Raw genomic sequence first — 18,822 nt, 5'->3', positions numbered from 1 at the left:
ACTTTTGACATTCAGTTCTGCTATTTAAAAAAAGCACATTGCACATGTGCTACTATTAGAGCATGCAGCAGGGGACAAACTACTGCAAACAGGTTATGGACAGGCCATTTTAAACTGCTTAAAAGCAGATTCGTCCAGGTATAGTGAAATAGCACAAAATACAGGTCACACAGAGCAGGTCAGGCAATATCAATGGAAAAAGAAAATATACCACACTAAACACAAATTAAACACCAAATCTAATTTACCAATTCTGAGTTTGGTAATAAATAGTATTAATGTTTTAATTTAAAAAAAAATCAAGGTAATTTCCAAATAACACTTCATGTACTATGTGAATATGAAGTGGTGCTGGTAACCTGGGATAGTTTATAACTTTCATCCAAGCACATTTGTTCTGCAGATTTAAATAAAATGTTACTTCATAACAATGTGGAATAACTTCACAAAAAAAAATAAAATACCAATTTATTATTTTTATTGTCCCTGAATCATGGAAAAACAAGGATATACACACAATATGTTGTTGTTGAATGATTTCTCAAATCTCATATCCAGAAGTCCAATTGGCTGCCTATACACAAATCTGAATGAATCGAGTGAACATTTAAAATAGGAGGTCCTCCCCCCCAGAAGTGCAAAATATGAATAATGACCAAGACAGCAGCTAAAAAGTCTACTTCAAAAAGACAAATTTGTGAAAAAGATTTAAAAAACACTAACAGCCCACACAGAATGGCACCAAAGCCTTTTTTTTTTTTTAAACAAGACTTACTTTGGGTTTTCCAGATAGTGTCAATGAAATGTATTCAGGTGCATGGATCTTGTACAACCAGAGAAGAGCCACCAAATGTGGTTGCATTCCCTGAAAGAGAGATCTCATCAGTACGCAGAGCAGCTTACTCACAATACCAAAAATTAAATATAAGTTCACAGTGGCTTTGAGATCATTTCAATTATCTTGTTTCATTCATATATTACTTTCATCTCAACTCCTAGGTTCTTTGTTCACTCACCTTTCTTCAAAACACTTTGATACTGTTATTCAACTAATTTATGGTCTTCTAGGAGTCCCATGATCATTTGCAAAATAATATTTCTCAATTTTACTTCTATATTGTACATTCTAATTATATTAAGCCTCTAGATCCTACATCAGAAAGTAAATTGCCACATCCACTTTGTCTAATTCAGCAATGACTTAAGGCTCGACTTCATTTCTAACCAAAGCTATTATAATACCAGAAGCCCTTGTCATTGAACTATGGTATCATTTTACAAAATCTATTGTATTCTGAGATTAGCTACCCAGAATTTAACATTGCTCTCTACATACTGCTTGATGCAAGGGCCAACATTCTATTCATCATTCTGGTTGTTCTTTGTGATTTGAGCAGATAAATATATTGCTCATCACAGCTCCAAATTTTGGAGTATTATAGGAGTAATGTTGCTTTGTATTGATACAGAATGTTAATGGATGGGAAACAGATTGTAATTATTTTAGAAACAGAACCATAGACCATTACAGCACAGAAACAGGCCGAACCATTTTTTTTGCTTTATCCCACTGACTTTTACCCAGTCCATTGCCCTCTATACCTCTCATCCATGTACCTGTTCAAATTCTTAAATGTTAAAACTGAGTCCACATTCATCACTTCAGCTGGCAGCACCATTCTCTGTGTTAAGAAATTCCTCCTAAACTTTTCCCTTTTCACTCTTAATCCAGGTCCTCTGGTTTGTATCTCATCTACCCTCAGTGGAAAAAATCTACATACATTGACTCATTCTATCCCCCCCCTCATAATATTAAATACCCCCATCAAATCTCCCCTCATTCCTCTCTGCTCCAGGGAATAGTTCTAACCTGTTTAATCTTTCCCTGTAACTCAGTTCCTGAAGTCCGGCCAACATCCCGTTAAATCTTCTCTGCACTCTTTCTATCTTATTGATACCTTTCATGTGGCTAGGTGACCAGAACTATACACAATATTCCAAATTTGGCCTCACCAATGTCTTGTACAACTTTACCATAACATATCACCTCCTATACTTAATACTTTGATTTATGAAGGTCAATATGCCAAAAGTTCTCTTTACAACCCTATCTATCTGTTACGCCACTTTGAGGGAATTATGTATCTTTATTCCCAGATCCCTCTGTTCTACCACACTCTTCAGTTCCCTACCATTTACTGTATATATCATTTCTTGGTTTGTCCTTCCAAAATGCAACACCTCACACTTGTCTACATTGAATTCCATCTGACATTTTTCAACCCATTTTCCAGCTGGTCCAGATCCCTCTGCAAGTCTTGAAAACCTTTGCTGTCCTCATGCCTCCAATCTTAGTGTCATCTGCAAACTTGTTGATCCAATTTAATACATTATCATCCAGACCATTAATATAGATGACAAACAACAATGGTCCTACTACCAATTCCTGAGGCACACCACGAGTCACAGGCCTCAAGTCTGAGAAACAATCATGCACCACCACTCTATAGCTTCTCCCATCCAGCCATTGTAGAATCAAGTTTACTACTTCTTGAATAATGAGCATCTGAACCTTCCAGACTAACCTCCCAAGTGGAACCTTGCAAAGGGCTTACTAAAGTCCATATATGCAACATCAACAGCCTTTCCTTCATCAACCTTCCTGTTAACTCCCTTGAGAAACTCTAAGAGTGGTTAAGTATGACCTACCATGCTGGATAGTCTCTGGATATCCAAATAATTGTATATCCGATCATTTAGAACCTATAATTTCCAGGGTTACTTCTGGAGCCTTTTTTTTTTTATAAACAGAATAACATGAGCTACCATCCAATCCTCCAGCACAACTCCTGTGGCTTAGGACATTTCAATATTTCTGCCAGAGCCCCTGCAATTTCTACACTAGCCTCCCTCAATGTCCAAGGGAATATCTGGTCAAACCCTGGGGATTTATCCACCCTTATTTGCTTAAAGACAGCAAGCACCTCCTCTTCTTTAATCTGTTTAAGTTCCATGACATCACACTGTTTATTTTCCTTACTTCCCAAGAATGCCAGTTTCCTGAGTGAATACTGACAAAAAGACATTTAAACTCTCTCCCATCTCTACTGGCTCCATTCAAAGCTGACCACTCTGATCAATTTTGTCCCTTACTGTCTTTTTGCTCTTAATATACCTGTAGAAACTCTTAGGATTGATATTCTTCATAATTAACTTGAAACTAATGGCATTATGATCACTATTATCATTTGTCCTGTCTCGTTCCCTCAAAGGAGATCCAGTATTGCATTCTCTCCAGTTGGTTTCTCCATGTATTGATTTAGAAACATTTCCTGAACACATCAAACCATCCAGTCCTTTTACAGTATGAGAATCCCAGTCAATATGTGGAAAATTAAAATCTTCTATCACAATCTTATGTTTCCCGCAGGTATCTGCCATTTCTCTATAGATTTGCTTTTCCAATTCTCGATGACTATTGGGTGGTCTATTATACAACCCCGGAGTGTGGTCATACTTTTCCCATTCCTCAGCTCCACCCAAATAATCTAAGTAGACAAGCTCTCTGACCTGATCTGCTTGAGCACAGCTGTGTTATTTTCCCTGAGAAGCAATGTCACTCCTCCCTCTTCCCCCCCCCCCCCCCCCACATTCTATCTCGTCTAAAGCAAAAGAAGCCCAGAACATTGAGCTGTCAGTCCTTCCCCTCCTGCAACCAAGTTTCACTATTGGCCAGAATGTCATAATTCCACGTGACAATCCAGCTCTACAATCGTCTGCATTTCCTACAATAGATGCACCTGAGAATATTTCCATCATGCAAAACCCATTGACTTCTAATGGCACATACAATTTTCACATCATTTTTTTTCCTTCTCCTCCACCTACTCTGGTTCCCATCCCCCTGCAAATCCAATTTAAACCCCTCAGAACAGCACTAGCAAATCTTCCCACAAGGATATTCGTCCCCCTTCAGTTCACATGCAAACTGTCCTGTTGGAACAGGTCCCACCTTACTTGGAAGGGAACCCAATGAACCAGAAACCTGAAGCCCTCCCTCCTGCACCATGTCTTCAGCCACGTATTAAACTGATTACTCCATTTCTAACTCCATTTCTAACCTCATTAGCATGTGGCACAGGTAGCAATCCTGAGATCACAACCCTGGAGGTCCTGTCTTCAACCTAGCACCTAACTCTCCTTGCAAGAATATCCTCACCCTTTGTACCCATATCATTGGTCCCTACATGGACCACAACATCTGGCTGCTCACTCTTCCTGGTGAGAATGCAGTGAACTTGATCTGAGATATCTCAGACCCTGGCACCAGGGAGGCAACATACCATCCAGAATATTCGATCTCTTTCACAGAATCTCTTCTCTGTCCCCCTAACTATAAAATCCCTTATCACTATAGCTCACCTCATCTCCTCTCTTCCCTTCTTAGCCACAAGACCAGATTACATGCCAGAGACCTGATCTCCATGACTTGTCCTTGGTAGGTCTTCAAAAGTATCCAAAATAGCATACTTGTTATTGATCTGACTTGATCTAATCACATTAAGTAAGATCAGAGGAAAAACATAGGTTCAAAGTAATATTTTGTCTATTGTACTCCAAAAATCAGTCTGTGGCATCTCTATAAAATTTCTGATCTGATAACTAGAGATTCTTTAGTATCATGAAACTACAATTAGCAAACTGAATGAAGGTTTTAATTGTAACTATGGGATAGAGGAGTGGATGCTGCATTTGAATCCTGAATTGAGGTTTTACATTATCATCATTTCATCCATAAGGCCATCTAAACTACTTTAGAATTTCTGTCAACAATGTTCAAGTCAAATTTGGGAGAATGTGAAGTACAAATTTGTCATTTTGCATAGTACCTAAAAACATGAGAGCAGCGAAAAGCACTGAGTCAGCTGGCTGGGAGCTCGTTAAGCACAACTTGTTTACTTCGAGTTTCACACTGCAGCCTTTAAGACCCTCTGGAGCCCATCCCTTATATCCTGGAACTCACGTCATGCTGATGTAAGCACATACGCGTACTTCTAGTCTGTACCGAAAGAGAAGGACCCACGACGCCATCCTTGCCGTGGCTGCTCCGTTGATCATGCACAACAACCAAAGCCAGTTCACCGCTACAAATATGTGCACCACCACAAGAGCCACACAACTTGTTCCCTGCTGCCGTCATATTCCCCAATAATCAATGGACCAAAGAACTGCCTTATTTTTCACGTACTATTATTTTTATTTTATTTTTTATATTAATGGTGTAAGCCATGATAGTTATGTACACACTATGACCCTGTTGCAAAACACCAAATTTCATGACTTGTTTATGATAATACATCCTGATTATGATCTTTCTTCATTAAAAGAAAAATACAGTTAATGCCATCAATTTGACTGAAGAGCAGAAAATGTTCAAAGTATTGAATCTTATCTGGAGAGTAAATAAACACTTAAATAATTGACTTTGAAACAATCACTAGATTTGACAGCTGGAATGGCGACATAAACAATCAGCATTTCTCCATGAAACTGTCAGATTTACAAACTTAGCACAAAATTCCAAATTATGATGACATAATAAATTGGTTAGGAAGTAGTCTGGTCCCAAAACTTAATATATTGTAACTATTTTACATAATTATTTTAAGTAAATGATTTCAAAATGTAGATTGTTAAAAATTGTTCGTATTTCAATTTTTGACTTTAATCTGGTGGACAAAGCTCATATATACTTGCGTAATCATTGCTACTGTGTAAAAGTCGACTCTCCGCCCCCCCCCCCCCCCCCCATTTTTGGCACCAACCATCCACTTGAGCTCCCGATGCCCCAGCTGTCCGCCCATCTGAGCTCCCAATGATCCGTCAATTCAGTTAATGTTTTTAAAAAAAAACTATAAATCTATCAAAGACAACATTCCAACAACTTTTGACAATTTTCTGAAGCTGACAATGACATTTTAAATGATTTAAATAAATGGCCCCTAAATCTCTTTGGACCTCCTGTTCTTTTAGCTTTATACTATTTGGCCAGTTCTTTTGTTTTAAAAGCACAAATTCACTTTTGGCAATACTGAAATGGATTTTCCACGCTATCATAGTTGATATTAATATCTTTGCAATTTTAGTAAGCAAAAAAACTAAATAATTATCTTGGTGGGCTGTTGGAGCTCATAACTACTGCTGTAACATTCCAAGATAATTGAATACTTTTTGTTTTAAGGGTTTTCCAAATGTTAATATCAAATGAAGCAATAAACCATGAGGATTGGATGAAATAAAATGATACAACTTACCATTTTGGACTGTAGATCTATTAGCTTCTTAACTCTGAATCGTTTAACTGAGAAATAAAAAGAAAACACACGGTATTAGGTGAACACTGGTTTTTTAAAAATCATTCTTTTGCTTCACATTATCTCAGAGAAATGTTCTGGATTTTTCTCTTTTTTAGGGTGCTTACAACCATATTTTTGTGACACTTGTCATGTGTAATTACATATTGAAACATAAAAGGTTGAGTTTATTAGAAAGAAAACTATCCAAATTGGTGCACGTTTTCTTAAGCAGTATAACAATCAACCAAAATGAAATGCAACTTTATACAACAATGATATCTTATCATGGCCACGACATTGAATTTTAGGACAAGTATTTGCAGTATGTCTTCCAACCAACCTTGCATATTGGCAGTAAACAAACCACCATTAGTAGTGGTTTATTTGAAACAGTCCTGTAGTTTAAAGCCAAGAAAACAAAACAAAGATTCTTCTGTTATGATTTCAAGTTTATTATATGATTGCAAGTTTATTAGATGATTGTACAAGTACATCACGACAAAAAAGCCTTCTCCTCGGTGCAAAAATATGCATATATACGTACAGTCATCATACACATGCAGACAAACAATATCCCCTCGACTTGCAATCTACATGACTTGCATCCATCCACACATATACCAATTTTTTTTTAAATAAGAAAAATATAAAATTTACGTGGTTTATGTTTTATTTGACAAACTATAATTGGGATACAGGGCATGCAAGAGCCAAATGTGTGTACTTATCTGGTTAGTCGGCATTCCAGGGTCCATATGCTGGTCTATTTTAATTCCTGTGCACATGCGTGTACGTCTAGACTGGGTTCGTGTATTGGAGCTCAGTTGGCACATATGTGAGAGTTAAGGGAACAAATATCATCAGGGCATTTAACTCCATGCATGCACCAACTGAACTCCAATACACGAACTCACCATGCATGACCAACTGAAGACTCACATATGCACATAGGAATCAAGAAGGCTGCGCCCAGCTGACAGACCCCAGGACGCCGACTGAAAAGGTAAGCATGGACCAGCATGTGGAAAGATTTGCCAAGGTTGATTGTTATCATCAAATCTACAATCAAAAAAATATTTGATTAAAAAGTTTGCTTTAAGCCTTCGGTACTCCACAAGCTCAGGCAAAATTCTGACTTGCATCCATTTCGAGATACAACTAATCCTTCAGTCCCAATAACTGTCGTAATTCGGAGAGTACCTGTAGACATACATTTCTTTTTTTAAAAATGTTGCTAAATAAATAGTAGAGGCTCAGAGGATTTGTATGAGCAGTTTATAATTAATTCAACAGTCTCATGACTCATGCAAAGAAGCTGTTTCTCAGCCTGGTGGTCCTGGTACTTCTGAATCTTTTTCCTGACAGGAGTGGCTGGAAGATACTGTGCATAGGTTGATAAGGGTCCTCAACGATTTTGCGAGCCCTCTTCAGACAACAATCCTGATAGATCACATTGTTGGAGGGAAGCAAAACCCCAACGATCTGATCTGCTGCTCTTATGATCTTCTGGATTGACCTCCAATCCAATGCTCTCAGCAGGGGCAAATAACCTTCAGCCTGCAGGCTGAATCCAGCCCACGATCCAAGTGCACCCAGCCTGCCGATACAAGTACAGGCAGTTCCCAGGTAACGAACGAGTTCTATTCTTACATCTGTCCTCAAGTCAAATTTGTATGCAAGTCAGAACAGATTACAAATGCATTAAAATATGTCCAGCTGTCAATCTCCTGGTGTTCTCAGCTGAATGGAAGCAAAGAAAAGTTCCTACCTGTCACACTTTCCTTTCCAGGCACTGAGCCCCTGCTCACTTTGTAAAAGTAACCCTGTACTGCATTTAGTCCAGAGTCAACCAGAAACTACTCAACTATATACTGTAATTTTAATGCCGTGCCATTCTGAAGGCATTCGTCTCTTGAAACTACAATGGCCATACTCCTCCATTCCAGTGTCCTGGAGGTGACTAGGCACATGTGCAGAGCAAATGGTCCGACATATACAGATGTATGTAGTTCACGAAAGTGAGACACAGGATGATAAAACTGCAATGCAGAAAAGATTAGTGTGTCGGTTTCATCTGCTTTTTAAAAGCCAGAACTCAATAAATGAGCAGGATTAATGGCATTACAAGTGAGAGTAATTTTACTCTTTCATATTGATAAATAAATTGGTTTACTACAAGTTTTATCTGTGAGGTAACATGATGCGCATGTGAGAATGGATAGCATCAGTGCAGCCTGCGTTCAACCACTGACATACCATCCAGCCCTCACATAGTAAAAGGTTGTCTGCGCCTACTCTACAGCAACCACAATAGACCATAATGGTTCATATGTAGTCCCATGTAATCCAATTTCTTCTCCAGACATCTTACATTTGAGAGAAAGATCAGTGGAAGCACAGATGTGAAAGGGTTCATTCTTAGTCTAACTCTGATGCTGGCCCACTTGCTGCGCTTCTGCCATCTCATACAGCGCTTCTGACAACTTCGCTCCCAATTCCAACAGCCTCTCTTGCATCTCCAGAAATCCGCTCTGCAGTTTACTGAAGACTGGCTCTCTTCCTTCAGCAAGTTAAAACCTCTTGATATCTTATCAGCTGATCCTCTACTTTGAAATTCCATGTCGTGTTTCTAGTTTCCTCAAGTTTTAAATGATCATAAACAATACATGTCAGGTAGAGGATTTAACTGTCATATTGAGCCACAGTCTCCACTGCAACCTCATGAACCACGATTTTCATCAACTACGCTTAAATTTATGGATAACTAAATCACCAATATACAATTATAAGCCTAAATGTATGGACCACCACATTGTCAGTCCACCAATGACCATTTTTTTGTGTACTTGCCAACATCATGCGATGAGATCAGATTACCACTTCCTGATTGTCGTATCTGTCCTGAGTAACAATCTGCTGTCATTGACCAGATTAGCCTTGCCAATTAACAGTATCAGAGAAGACGATAAGGGACTCTGCAGCCATCAATAGTTTCATTCCCAATCCATCTTGCTTCCCCTTTGATGTCCCCTCATATGCACGAATTGATAGCATCAGTGCAGCCTACCTTTTAACCATTGACACACCATCTGGCCCATACATGTTCTATTCCATCTCAAATTTTTGGGTTGTGAAATGGGAGTTCTGAAAGGGCAAATTTCTGTATTCGATATGGGTGTAATGGGAAGGACCAGGGAGGTGGTGGCAGCTACCTGTGTTCTTGGTTGAATCATAAATTTTTAAATGGCAGATTATGTGTTTACATAAGCAACAATTGGAGAATGATCACTTCAAAACACAGAGATTAAGTTACACTTGGTGGAGCTAAGGTTGCTACTCTCAACTCTTGCTAGCATTTCCTTCAGTTCAAAATAATTTCTTTTTAAAAAATATCACAACCCTCTTTGGATTTTAAGCAGTCTTTTTCTTAAAAAATGCTTGAAGGCCCCAAAAGCATCTTTATAGTTCCCATCTCAGTCATTAAATACATGTTCACTTCAAAATTTTCTTGCAGCAAGCAAACTAATAATTTCTCCTTCATTGTTGCAGAATACAAGTTTTCAGTTCAAAAGAAAATTTGATCTGTTATTCATCCCTCATGATAAATGGAAAATTGTGGCATTGATCAAATATACTAACAGGAATTATGTTTTTAAAAACACAACTCACATAGAACCTTTTCCCAGCATGGCAATGGCCAATACCAGTGGGACATCGGTTTAAGGTGAGTAGAGGAAAGTTTAAGGGAGACATCAGAGGTTATTTATTTATCGATCTTGTATTTATTTATGCAGAGAGAGGTGGGTGTCCACAATACATCACTAGGGATTGTGAGGAGTTGATACAATAGGGACATTCAAAAGACAAATAGAGATGAAAGAAAAATAGAGGGTTACGACTGTGGGCTTAAGATTGATGGTGAAATTAATCAATGCTGTCAGCACATCGTAAGTCAACAAGCACATACAGTACTTTTCTATGTTTTAGAATTCAACCAATTCCAAGTGCAATTTAAAATCACAAGCTACGGAACGCCATGGCATTTATGATGCACAACCACCGCATTAAATAATACAACTGATTTTGTCCTTGCATACAAAATTAAAACATAGTTCTATTTCTGCCAAATCACTGGAGTTATGGTCAAAACTTACCATTTTCCTTTTCTGTCAGCAGATACAACAGATGGCATACAGAAGGGCACTGGAATTATAAAATCTCATCTGAATCACATTTCTTAGAAATGACAAGGATCAAAAAGACTGAAGATCAACATATTGTATTTTTAAAACCCAAAATAATTTTTAAAAATTAAACTTTTAAAAACACAGATTACCGATAATTTATCCAAAAATCAATGCAACACATCACAAGCAAATTGCATTTCTTTAAAAATGCTTAATGAATATATTTTAAATTTAATAAAGAGAATGATAACTAACATTACGTCTCTTGCCTTCAGATAGTTGAGGAGAAATTTAACTGAGATGCTCAAAATATTAAAGCATCTAAGGGGTTAGATTTGAAGAAACTAGATCCAGGGAACATGCCATTCTCATGTTATGGAAGAACCTTTTGAAATAAAATTTGAAAGGTGCTTTTCCACACAAAAGCTGGCTTCACAAACACAAGAACACAGAGCTAATGGAAATTTCCAACAAGATGGTCTTTTGTAGTCCAGGGATATTGTTCTTTTTCTACTGAAGGCAATGAATAAAATTAAGATACAAATCAGCAAAGCTTCAGACTTTGGAGGAAGACCAACTTCTACCATATAGTTCCTTTTATATTCTTTGTGGTATCCTGCATTATAGATCATGATTTCATGAGGTATTGAAATTTTAGAGAACAAGCAACATTTAACATAATGCAAATTTTAGTTAAGATTAAGTCTGTATTTAGGTACCCATACTATCCAGCTACAGATCCACTTCCTTAACATTCAATAAGGGGATTTAAACAATAGCACATAATTCATCTAATGGAAAAATCTTACCAGTTTGTCATTCTGAAGGTAAAAAAAAAATATGCCATATAATGAATGTAAATGTTTTTTTGAGTTCAACAGATCAAACACAGCTAACAACCATTTGATAAACAGCATCTGCAAAACAAAAAAAAACTTGATCAACATTGTTTAGCTTGTATGTTAATTTCATGCAGATTTCTCTACAAGTTTGGATTCTTACCTCCCCTACCCGCAAGGGATACTAACTATGATATACAAACGCTATGCTCTGCTCTACTATATTCTTTGGCATTGAACCTTCTGCAGTCACTGGGGAAAAAAACATATGGTAAATCTGAAACTTTGGTTTCTGCATCCAAATCTGCTTGCATTTTGATAAAACTCATCCAAAGTAGGACTAGAATATGAGTGAGACAAAGTTTTCTCCAATTTTGATTCATTTCTAATTTGTTCTCAATCACCTGAACTATTTCTAATCCCAGGGTTAAAAAAAAAATGACAAACATAATTTGCTTTCTTGTTTCTAAGCTAATGAATCATCATCACTGGAAACATGATTAAGTAATGGTTTGAAAATTAAGTTGAGACAATTTCTATGAAGAAATCACCACTTTAGTTAAGATGCAACTGAAGTCCCCGAAACTTCCTCCCTTGTCCAGCATTGCTGTTCTGACTCACCTGTACATGAATGCTAGGTTTCCTTGTACACATCCAGGAGATGGCTTTAGTCACTGCATTTTCAGGAACTACTGAAGCAGGAATAAGGCATTTCAGGAGGCGTGTATTAAGCTTGTCAACTGCAAAAGAAAAACATTCACTTGACAAGGACTGCACCACAAAAATGAAAATATTTGGATGCAAGAGAAAAATGAGTATACCCAAAAATATTTCGCATTTAACCATGTTAAAAGTCAAATTTGTAACTGCTATTTGTTCAAGTTCATTTCAGGTGATGCCATCCTTTATCTTTGTTATTTTAGAAGTCTAATTGAAGGCTTACATGTAACATTAAATTAACACTTAGTGAGTATATACAAATTCTTAAATACTCTTCAGCATCATGCTTTTTTTTATTTCCTATTAAAACATTAAATTGCACAATAATACAACATTAAAGATTTTTTTTTTTTTACCCAGCCTTGCACTCATAGCCACATCCAGAAGTGCCTCAATCACATCTGGTAGCAAGCCCCTCTCAAATGCAATGCCTTCAATTTTCTCCAGATGAAAATCTCCTTTTGATGGATTCCGCTCTTGCACTGGATTAAAATAAAACAAAAAGTACAATGAATGTACACAGTTTTTGTGCACTTGAACCTGATCTTGTCTCACTCAGCTTCTGCTGACTTTAAAATGTGTATTTGGGTGGGAATCATGAATTGAAACCCATATTGAACTTAACTCAAAACCAAATGCAGATTCCAACTCCAAAAGCATGCAGTTTATCAGGAAAATCCCACTGAAAAGTGGGGAACCAAGGAACCTACCAGCTGAAATAGATCACCAAAATTCTTAAAATGCAGTTTTCAACGGTCACAAAATTAAGATACCACAACCTAAACACACTGTCATAAGAAATAGAAATAGGAGTCCGTCATTGAACCCCTCATTCCTGCCCTGCCATTCAAAATCTGGTGACTTGCCAAATCTCTATAGCTGTTGCAATTTCTTGCCCGCAGCATTGACGTGAGTGGACTAGGACAAGTCACTGGAGCTGTTTACCTCAAGGAACAGCATCTCATCTTCCTTAAGGACAAACAGTAGCCCTTGAGATTCAATACAATTCGAGATAATCGGGTTTTCTTGCTTATAACACAAGAAATAAGAGGAGAAGGCCATCTGGCCCACCTTACTGATCTGGTCATGAACTCTGGTTCACGAGAATGTTGACAAGATTTCAAGATTTGAGTTACAGGGAAAGGTTGTGCAGACTGGGGCTTTTTTCTCTGGAGCGTAGAAGATTGAGACAGGACTTGATAGAGGTGTTTAAGATTTTAAAAGGGACAGACAGAGTAAATGTGGATAGGCTTTTTCAATTAAGAGTGGGGGAGATTCAAACTAGAGAGCATGGTTTAAGATTGAAGGGGGAAAATTATTAGGGGAACATGAGGGGAAATTTCTTTACGCAAAGGGTGGTAGGGATGTGGAATGAGCTTCCGACAGACGTGGTCGAGGCGGGATCATTGGTTACATTTAAAGAAAGACTGGATAGTTACATGGATAGGAGAGGACTGGAGGGGTATGGACCAGGTGCTGGTCAGTGGGACTAGGAGGGTGGGGATTTGTTATGGCATGGACTAGTAGGGCCGAACTGGCCTGTTCTGTGCTGTAAGTGGTTATATGGTTAACTCAGTTCCATCCATCTAGATTTTCCCCATAATCCTTCATTTCCCAATGATTCAAAAATCCATCTAATTGTATCTTAAATATATTTAATGAGGCAGCCTCTTCTGCTTCTTTGGGCAGAGAAATTCAATCTCTCCAGCAATTAAGGCCAACATTCCATTTGCCTTCTTGATCACCTGTTACACCTGGAAACCAAACTTTTGAAAATTATGTACAGTACATGCACTCCCAAGTTCCTCTGCACAATAGCATGCTGCAATCTTTCACCATTTAAATAGTTTGAACTGCTATTTTTCTTGCCAAAGTGGATGACCTTACATTCATCAACATTGCACTCTTGCCCACTCACTTAAATAGCAATGATATGTATGCACACTTACCTAACCTATCCTTGTAGGAGCAACTTTGATATTCAGCTTTCATTGATATTCTCCACAACTCTAGTTAGCACAACATGTCTGTAAGGAGTTTGCAAGTTCTTTCCGTGACCTGCATGGGGTTTCCCATACAGGGTTGTACGGTAATTCGGCAAATAGGTATCAAAGGGCAGAATTATATTGCATTTTTTTTTAAACTCCTCATGCCCACACTTTACTTGATTTTGCTTCATTTCACTCAACTACCTTTTAGCTCTCAAGGATTATTCTCTATACTTTGATCACCTTCAAAAGGATGAACATCTAAAGATATCCAAACCAACTGCTGTAACATATCTGCATTTGATGCCAATACCACTGGTGAGCACTTCCAACAGGCCATCCACTTCAAGTTTCCAAATGTTCCTCAAGATCAAATTCAAGATCCTATTTACAGTACATTAATACATGGCCTTGAACCAAAACTTCAACAATTTCTCCTTCTGTATCACCGTCTGCAAATGGCTTTCTCATCGGAAGACCAGAGTCAGTATGAATTGGGAACAACGTCTTCTCCTCCACTGATTATCAACAGGCCTACTCGGAGGAGGAGTGCTTCGCCCACTTCTCTACTCATTATACACCCATGACTGTGTGACCAGGCACAATTCCAACGCCATCTCCAAGTTTGCTAATGACATTGCAGTTGTCAACATAATCATAAACACCAATGAGGAAGCGTACAGGAGGGAGACAGATCAGCTCATTGAATGGTGTAACAACAACAACCCTGCACTCAACATCAGCAAAACCAAGGAGATGATTGTGGACTTCAGAAGGAAGTCAGGGGAACACAGTGGAGGCCTCAGTAGTAGAGGGGGTCAAGAATTTCAAATGCCTGGGTGTCATATCTCCAAGGATCTCTCCTGGAACCTCCACGTTAATGCATAGTATAGCCAGAGGCTATACTTTGTGAAGTCCCCGAGGAGATTCAGTATGTCACCCAAACTTTCTTGTAAGATTCTCGTAAACTTCCTCAACTTCCATGGAGAGCATTCTGGCTGGTTGTGTCACTGCCTGGTAGAGAGGCACCAACTCTCAAGGCAAGAATAAACTTCAGAGGGTGGTAAACTCAGCCTGGAACATCACAGGCACCAGACTTCACTCCATCGAGGACCTCGACACGAGGCGGTGTCTTAAAAAAGCAACCATCATCCCCAGAGACCCCCCCACCAACAGACCATGCCCTCTTCACTCTGCTACCATCGGGAGAAAGGTACAGGAGCCGAAAGACGAGCACTCAGCAACACAAGGACAGCTTCTTCCCCGCTGCCATCAGATTCCTGAACCAAAGACACTCCATTCCTTTCACTGAACTACCTTTTGTTTTTTTTTAAATCATCATCAAACTGGCTCCGGGGAAAGAGCAGCCATAAAGGGAGGCCTGCCGACTCAATTCAGCATTAAAGTAGCAATGGGACGCACTCGTCTGATAATACTTACCGGTAGCGAAGAATTCCACCGCCTTCTGCAGCGACTCCAGGTCGCCACTGGCCTCACTGGGACGGACCGCCGACCCACAACCCCGCTCCATGCCAACGGATGATCCCGAACGCGTTCAAATCATCGCGCGCTTCGCGCCTGCGCAGCACGGCCGACTGAAATAGCTTTGAGCATGCGCATTGTGAACGAAGCCCGCAGTCAATGGGAGGAGCGAAAGGGACGGTGGGTGAAGCAGCCAAAATAAATGTGAGTATTCGGTTCACTAGTTTTTCAAGCAAAGATTCTGTCATACAGTAGAAGAGTAATGACAACGTTAAAGAGGTCAGCTACATATTTTTTGGAGAAAGAATTAATCACGTTTTCTTGAGAACTGGAAAAGTGAGGAATTACTTTAAATTCAAGATACAAAAGACTGAAAATACAGGATTGGAAGAAAAAAAAACTGCTGGAACTTCAATCCAGATGAAGGGTGTTGCCTGAAACGTCGACTCCCCCTTTTCCCTAAAAACCGAAATGCAGAATGGGAAAGAAAGGGGATCAAAAGAATAGAAAATTGTTTTTTTGGGAAATAATTTATTAACATTTGAACAGTTGAAGTACAAATATGGAATAACTCATGGTACGTCATCAATTGAAATCTTATTTAAAGGATAAATTGGGAAACAGCTTGAGATTACCTGAAGGAAGCAGCTTTGAATATTTGATTACAGACACAATGATAATTAAGAGATTTATAACCAACATGTACATTAAGCTGCAAGATAAGGAAAATGAAATAAACTATAAACCTAAACAGAAGTGGGGAAAAGGATCTCAACATAAAGATAAAAAATTAAGTATGGGAAAAGTTATGTTCTGGAACTATGAAGAATACAATAAACACAAGGTTACACACGATACAGTAGAATTGGTTACACAGGGTATATGTTACTCCTCAAAAAATTTTTAAAATGGGATTCAACATTATCGGATAGATGTTTTCGCTGTAAGAAGGAAATGGGAACAACATTGCATGCAACTTGGGTATGTACAAAAGTAAAAACGTTTTGGAAAGTATTAAATCGGATACCAAATAAAATGACAAAAAAAACATACCAAAAAAACCAGAGATCTTTCTTTTAAGTAACATAAGAAGTAGAGAATTAGGCCTCAAATTGGATAAAGTGCAAAAAAAATTCATCAAGATAGCCTTAGCGATAGCAAAAAAAATGTATAATGTCGACAATGGTACATGGAAATGAATAAATGTATTCCATTGGAAAGAATAACATAATTTAAAAAATAAAGTCACAATGTTTGAACAAATTTGGGAATCATACATGGAACATACCAGAGAGAGCTTGCCGACGACCTCCATCCCCTAAAATGAGGATGAAAATGATAAGAAGACAAAACAACTAGATTCATAAATAGATGACACATTTTTTTTGTTTATTTTCCTTTGTGTGAAGATATTCTTTTGTGGTTTTATTGCATTGTATATGTTGAATATTTATGGGTTTTGGAGGGGGGGGTGGGTCGAGGGGAGGGAGGGAAAGGGGGAAAAAATGGGAGAAAAGACCACTGTAAATTTAATGAGAAATGTTTGTACATATTTTGGTTGATATGGTTCATAGTGTGAAAAATTAAAAAATTATTTTAAAAAAACAGAAATGCAGAAGGAACTCAGCTGGTCACGCAGTAGGCCATTTCAGATAGGCCAAAAGTCTGGATGTAAAGGTGGAGAAAATCTGCCAAAATGCATAATCTGAATGTGCAGAGGCGGTCTCCGAGCTGCATATTCCAACCCCTCTCCAAGAGGGATAATCTCCACAGTGCAGCCCTCCGCTGATCGTTTTGAATGGGCAGCTGCTAGGCAGCTGTTTGGGGACTGGCTCATGATGTCGTAGTGATGTCCTCGGCCTGAGACGCAGGAGCGCAAATTTTAAAACCCCAACAGTGTGCAGAGCAGGGAGGCATTCCAGGTGCGTTCAGATTTGAGAAGATCATTCAGGAATAATGGCTGATAATTGGGCAGATGGAGAAATCAGACTGCTTCTTGATCTCTTGTTTGAGGAAGGCCAGGAAAAGGAGCTCACAAGGACAGTGAGGGATGGTCCTACCTTTCAATGGCTGGCCAGTCCACTTTCAGCACATGGTCACAGCCGTAGTAAAGGCCAGGTAGTCACAGTGCTTGAGAGCCTGAGGAAGAAGTTCCACTCTGTGTTGGACCATAACAGGAGGAGTGGCATTGGACATTTAGACTGTCCATATTTTGAGTAATGCCACAACATCTGGGGAACAAGCTGCTCAGCAACATCAGTGAATGTGATTAGTGCATTGGAGAGCCCTGATTCCCCAGTGTTCATCCCTGAGTCATCTCAGGCAGCAACCAGCAGAGACCAATCTCCAATCGGAGATGCTTCATGTGAGGAGAGGTTGGTCACTTATGATGTATCTACAGACGCTGATATGGATGTTTCTGAACACGACGAAGTGGTGGTTGAAATCAATGGCCCTGGAAGGGCCAATGCAGGAAGGTCACCTGATAACACAGGTATAGTATCGTCAATGCTTCATGAGTGGAAAAGCATGCAATTTCACTATTGATCCCCTTTTCCTGATGTGATCCACAGTACCTTGTCCGAGATCCAAGCGTCAGAGGTTGATGAAGGTGCAGGTTCACTCAAAGGCCATGATGACATCACTGGACAAGGAGGACAGAGAGGGTGATCGCCTCCATGCTGCGATGCAACTGGAGTAGGAGAGAGCTATGCTTGCCAACCTTAGGGAGGAAGAGGATACAGCATGCCGGGCTGAAGTTGACAGGCAGGTGCAGGCGATGAATGCCTTGTCATCTGCTCTGCGGGAACTCTGCGCTGCAATGGACAGGTAGTCCTCCATGTTCCACAACATGGTAGTTCGATTTGTGAATGGCTTTCCTCCGCACAGCTGTTCCCGCAGCTGAATGGCCCCCTGCATGACATATACCAACCTCCTCCCGTCAATGTGCCGTTTCATTCCACATCAGTACGTTATGGTCATGGCCACATGGAGACGAATGAGGTGGCTGGGTCATTTGCAGAGTTGTCACCCCCTCCACCTCCTTCCAACCAATGCTGGATTAATGTGTAGTTCTGAAATGATTATGGAAAGGCATATTTATGCTGCTCAGCCATTTGACACTTTGTATTTAATGTGCACAACTTTATGAATTAAACACTGATGTGAGCAATGCGCTGTGCACTTTTCAATGGAATAACGCACTCGAGTGCGATGGCATAGTGGAGGGTTGCGGTGATAGCTTTTTGCA

General features: G+C 39.2%; 1 protein-coding gene and 1 long non-coding RNA gene across 3 annotated transcripts in view; one reads left to right on the top strand and one right to left on the bottom strand.

Moving 5' to 3' along the window:
- Nucleotides 1–15,666, bottom strand: part of cenpi (centromere protein I) — a 57,302-nt gene extending 41,636 nt beyond the window's left edge. Inside the window, exons 1-7 of one of the 2 annotated variants that reach the window (XM_069893108.1) lie at nt 15,531–15,666; nt 12,459–12,584; nt 12,004–12,122; nt 11,353–11,460; nt 10,511–10,559; nt 6,315–6,361; nt 776–865 (exon numbers count right to left, since the gene is read on the bottom strand). In XM_069893108.1, coding sequence (XP_069749209.1) covers nt 776–865; nt 6,315–6,361; nt 10,511–10,559; nt 11,353–11,460; nt 12,004–12,122; nt 12,459–12,584; nt 15,531–15,621 — 630 coding nt within the window. In that variant the 5' untranslated portion in view covers nt 15,622–15,666. The remainder of the gene's footprint in view (nt 1–775; nt 866–6,314; nt 6,362–10,510; nt 10,560–11,352; nt 11,461–12,003; nt 12,123–12,458; nt 12,585–15,530) is intronic. The other variant, XM_069893110.1, reaches the window with a different exon arrangement.
- On the top strand, nt 7,154–10,803 carry LOC138740468 (uncharacterized). The gene is made up of 3 exons (XR_011342927.1): nt 7,154–7,359; nt 9,906–10,080; nt 10,533–10,803. It is a non-coding gene; the product is annotated as an uncharacterized lncRNA (long non-coding RNA).
- Nucleotides 15,667–18,822: the final 3,156 nt, after the last annotated feature.

This window comes from Narcine bancroftii, chromosome 8 (genome assembly GCF_036971445.1).
Source record: "Narcine bancroftii isolate sNarBan1 chromosome 8, sNarBan1.hap1, whole genome shotgun sequence".
NCBI lineage: Eukaryota > Metazoa > Chordata > Chondrichthyes > Torpediniformes > Narcinidae > Narcine > Narcine bancroftii.
This window is presented reverse-complemented; position numbering and strand designations above follow the sequence as displayed.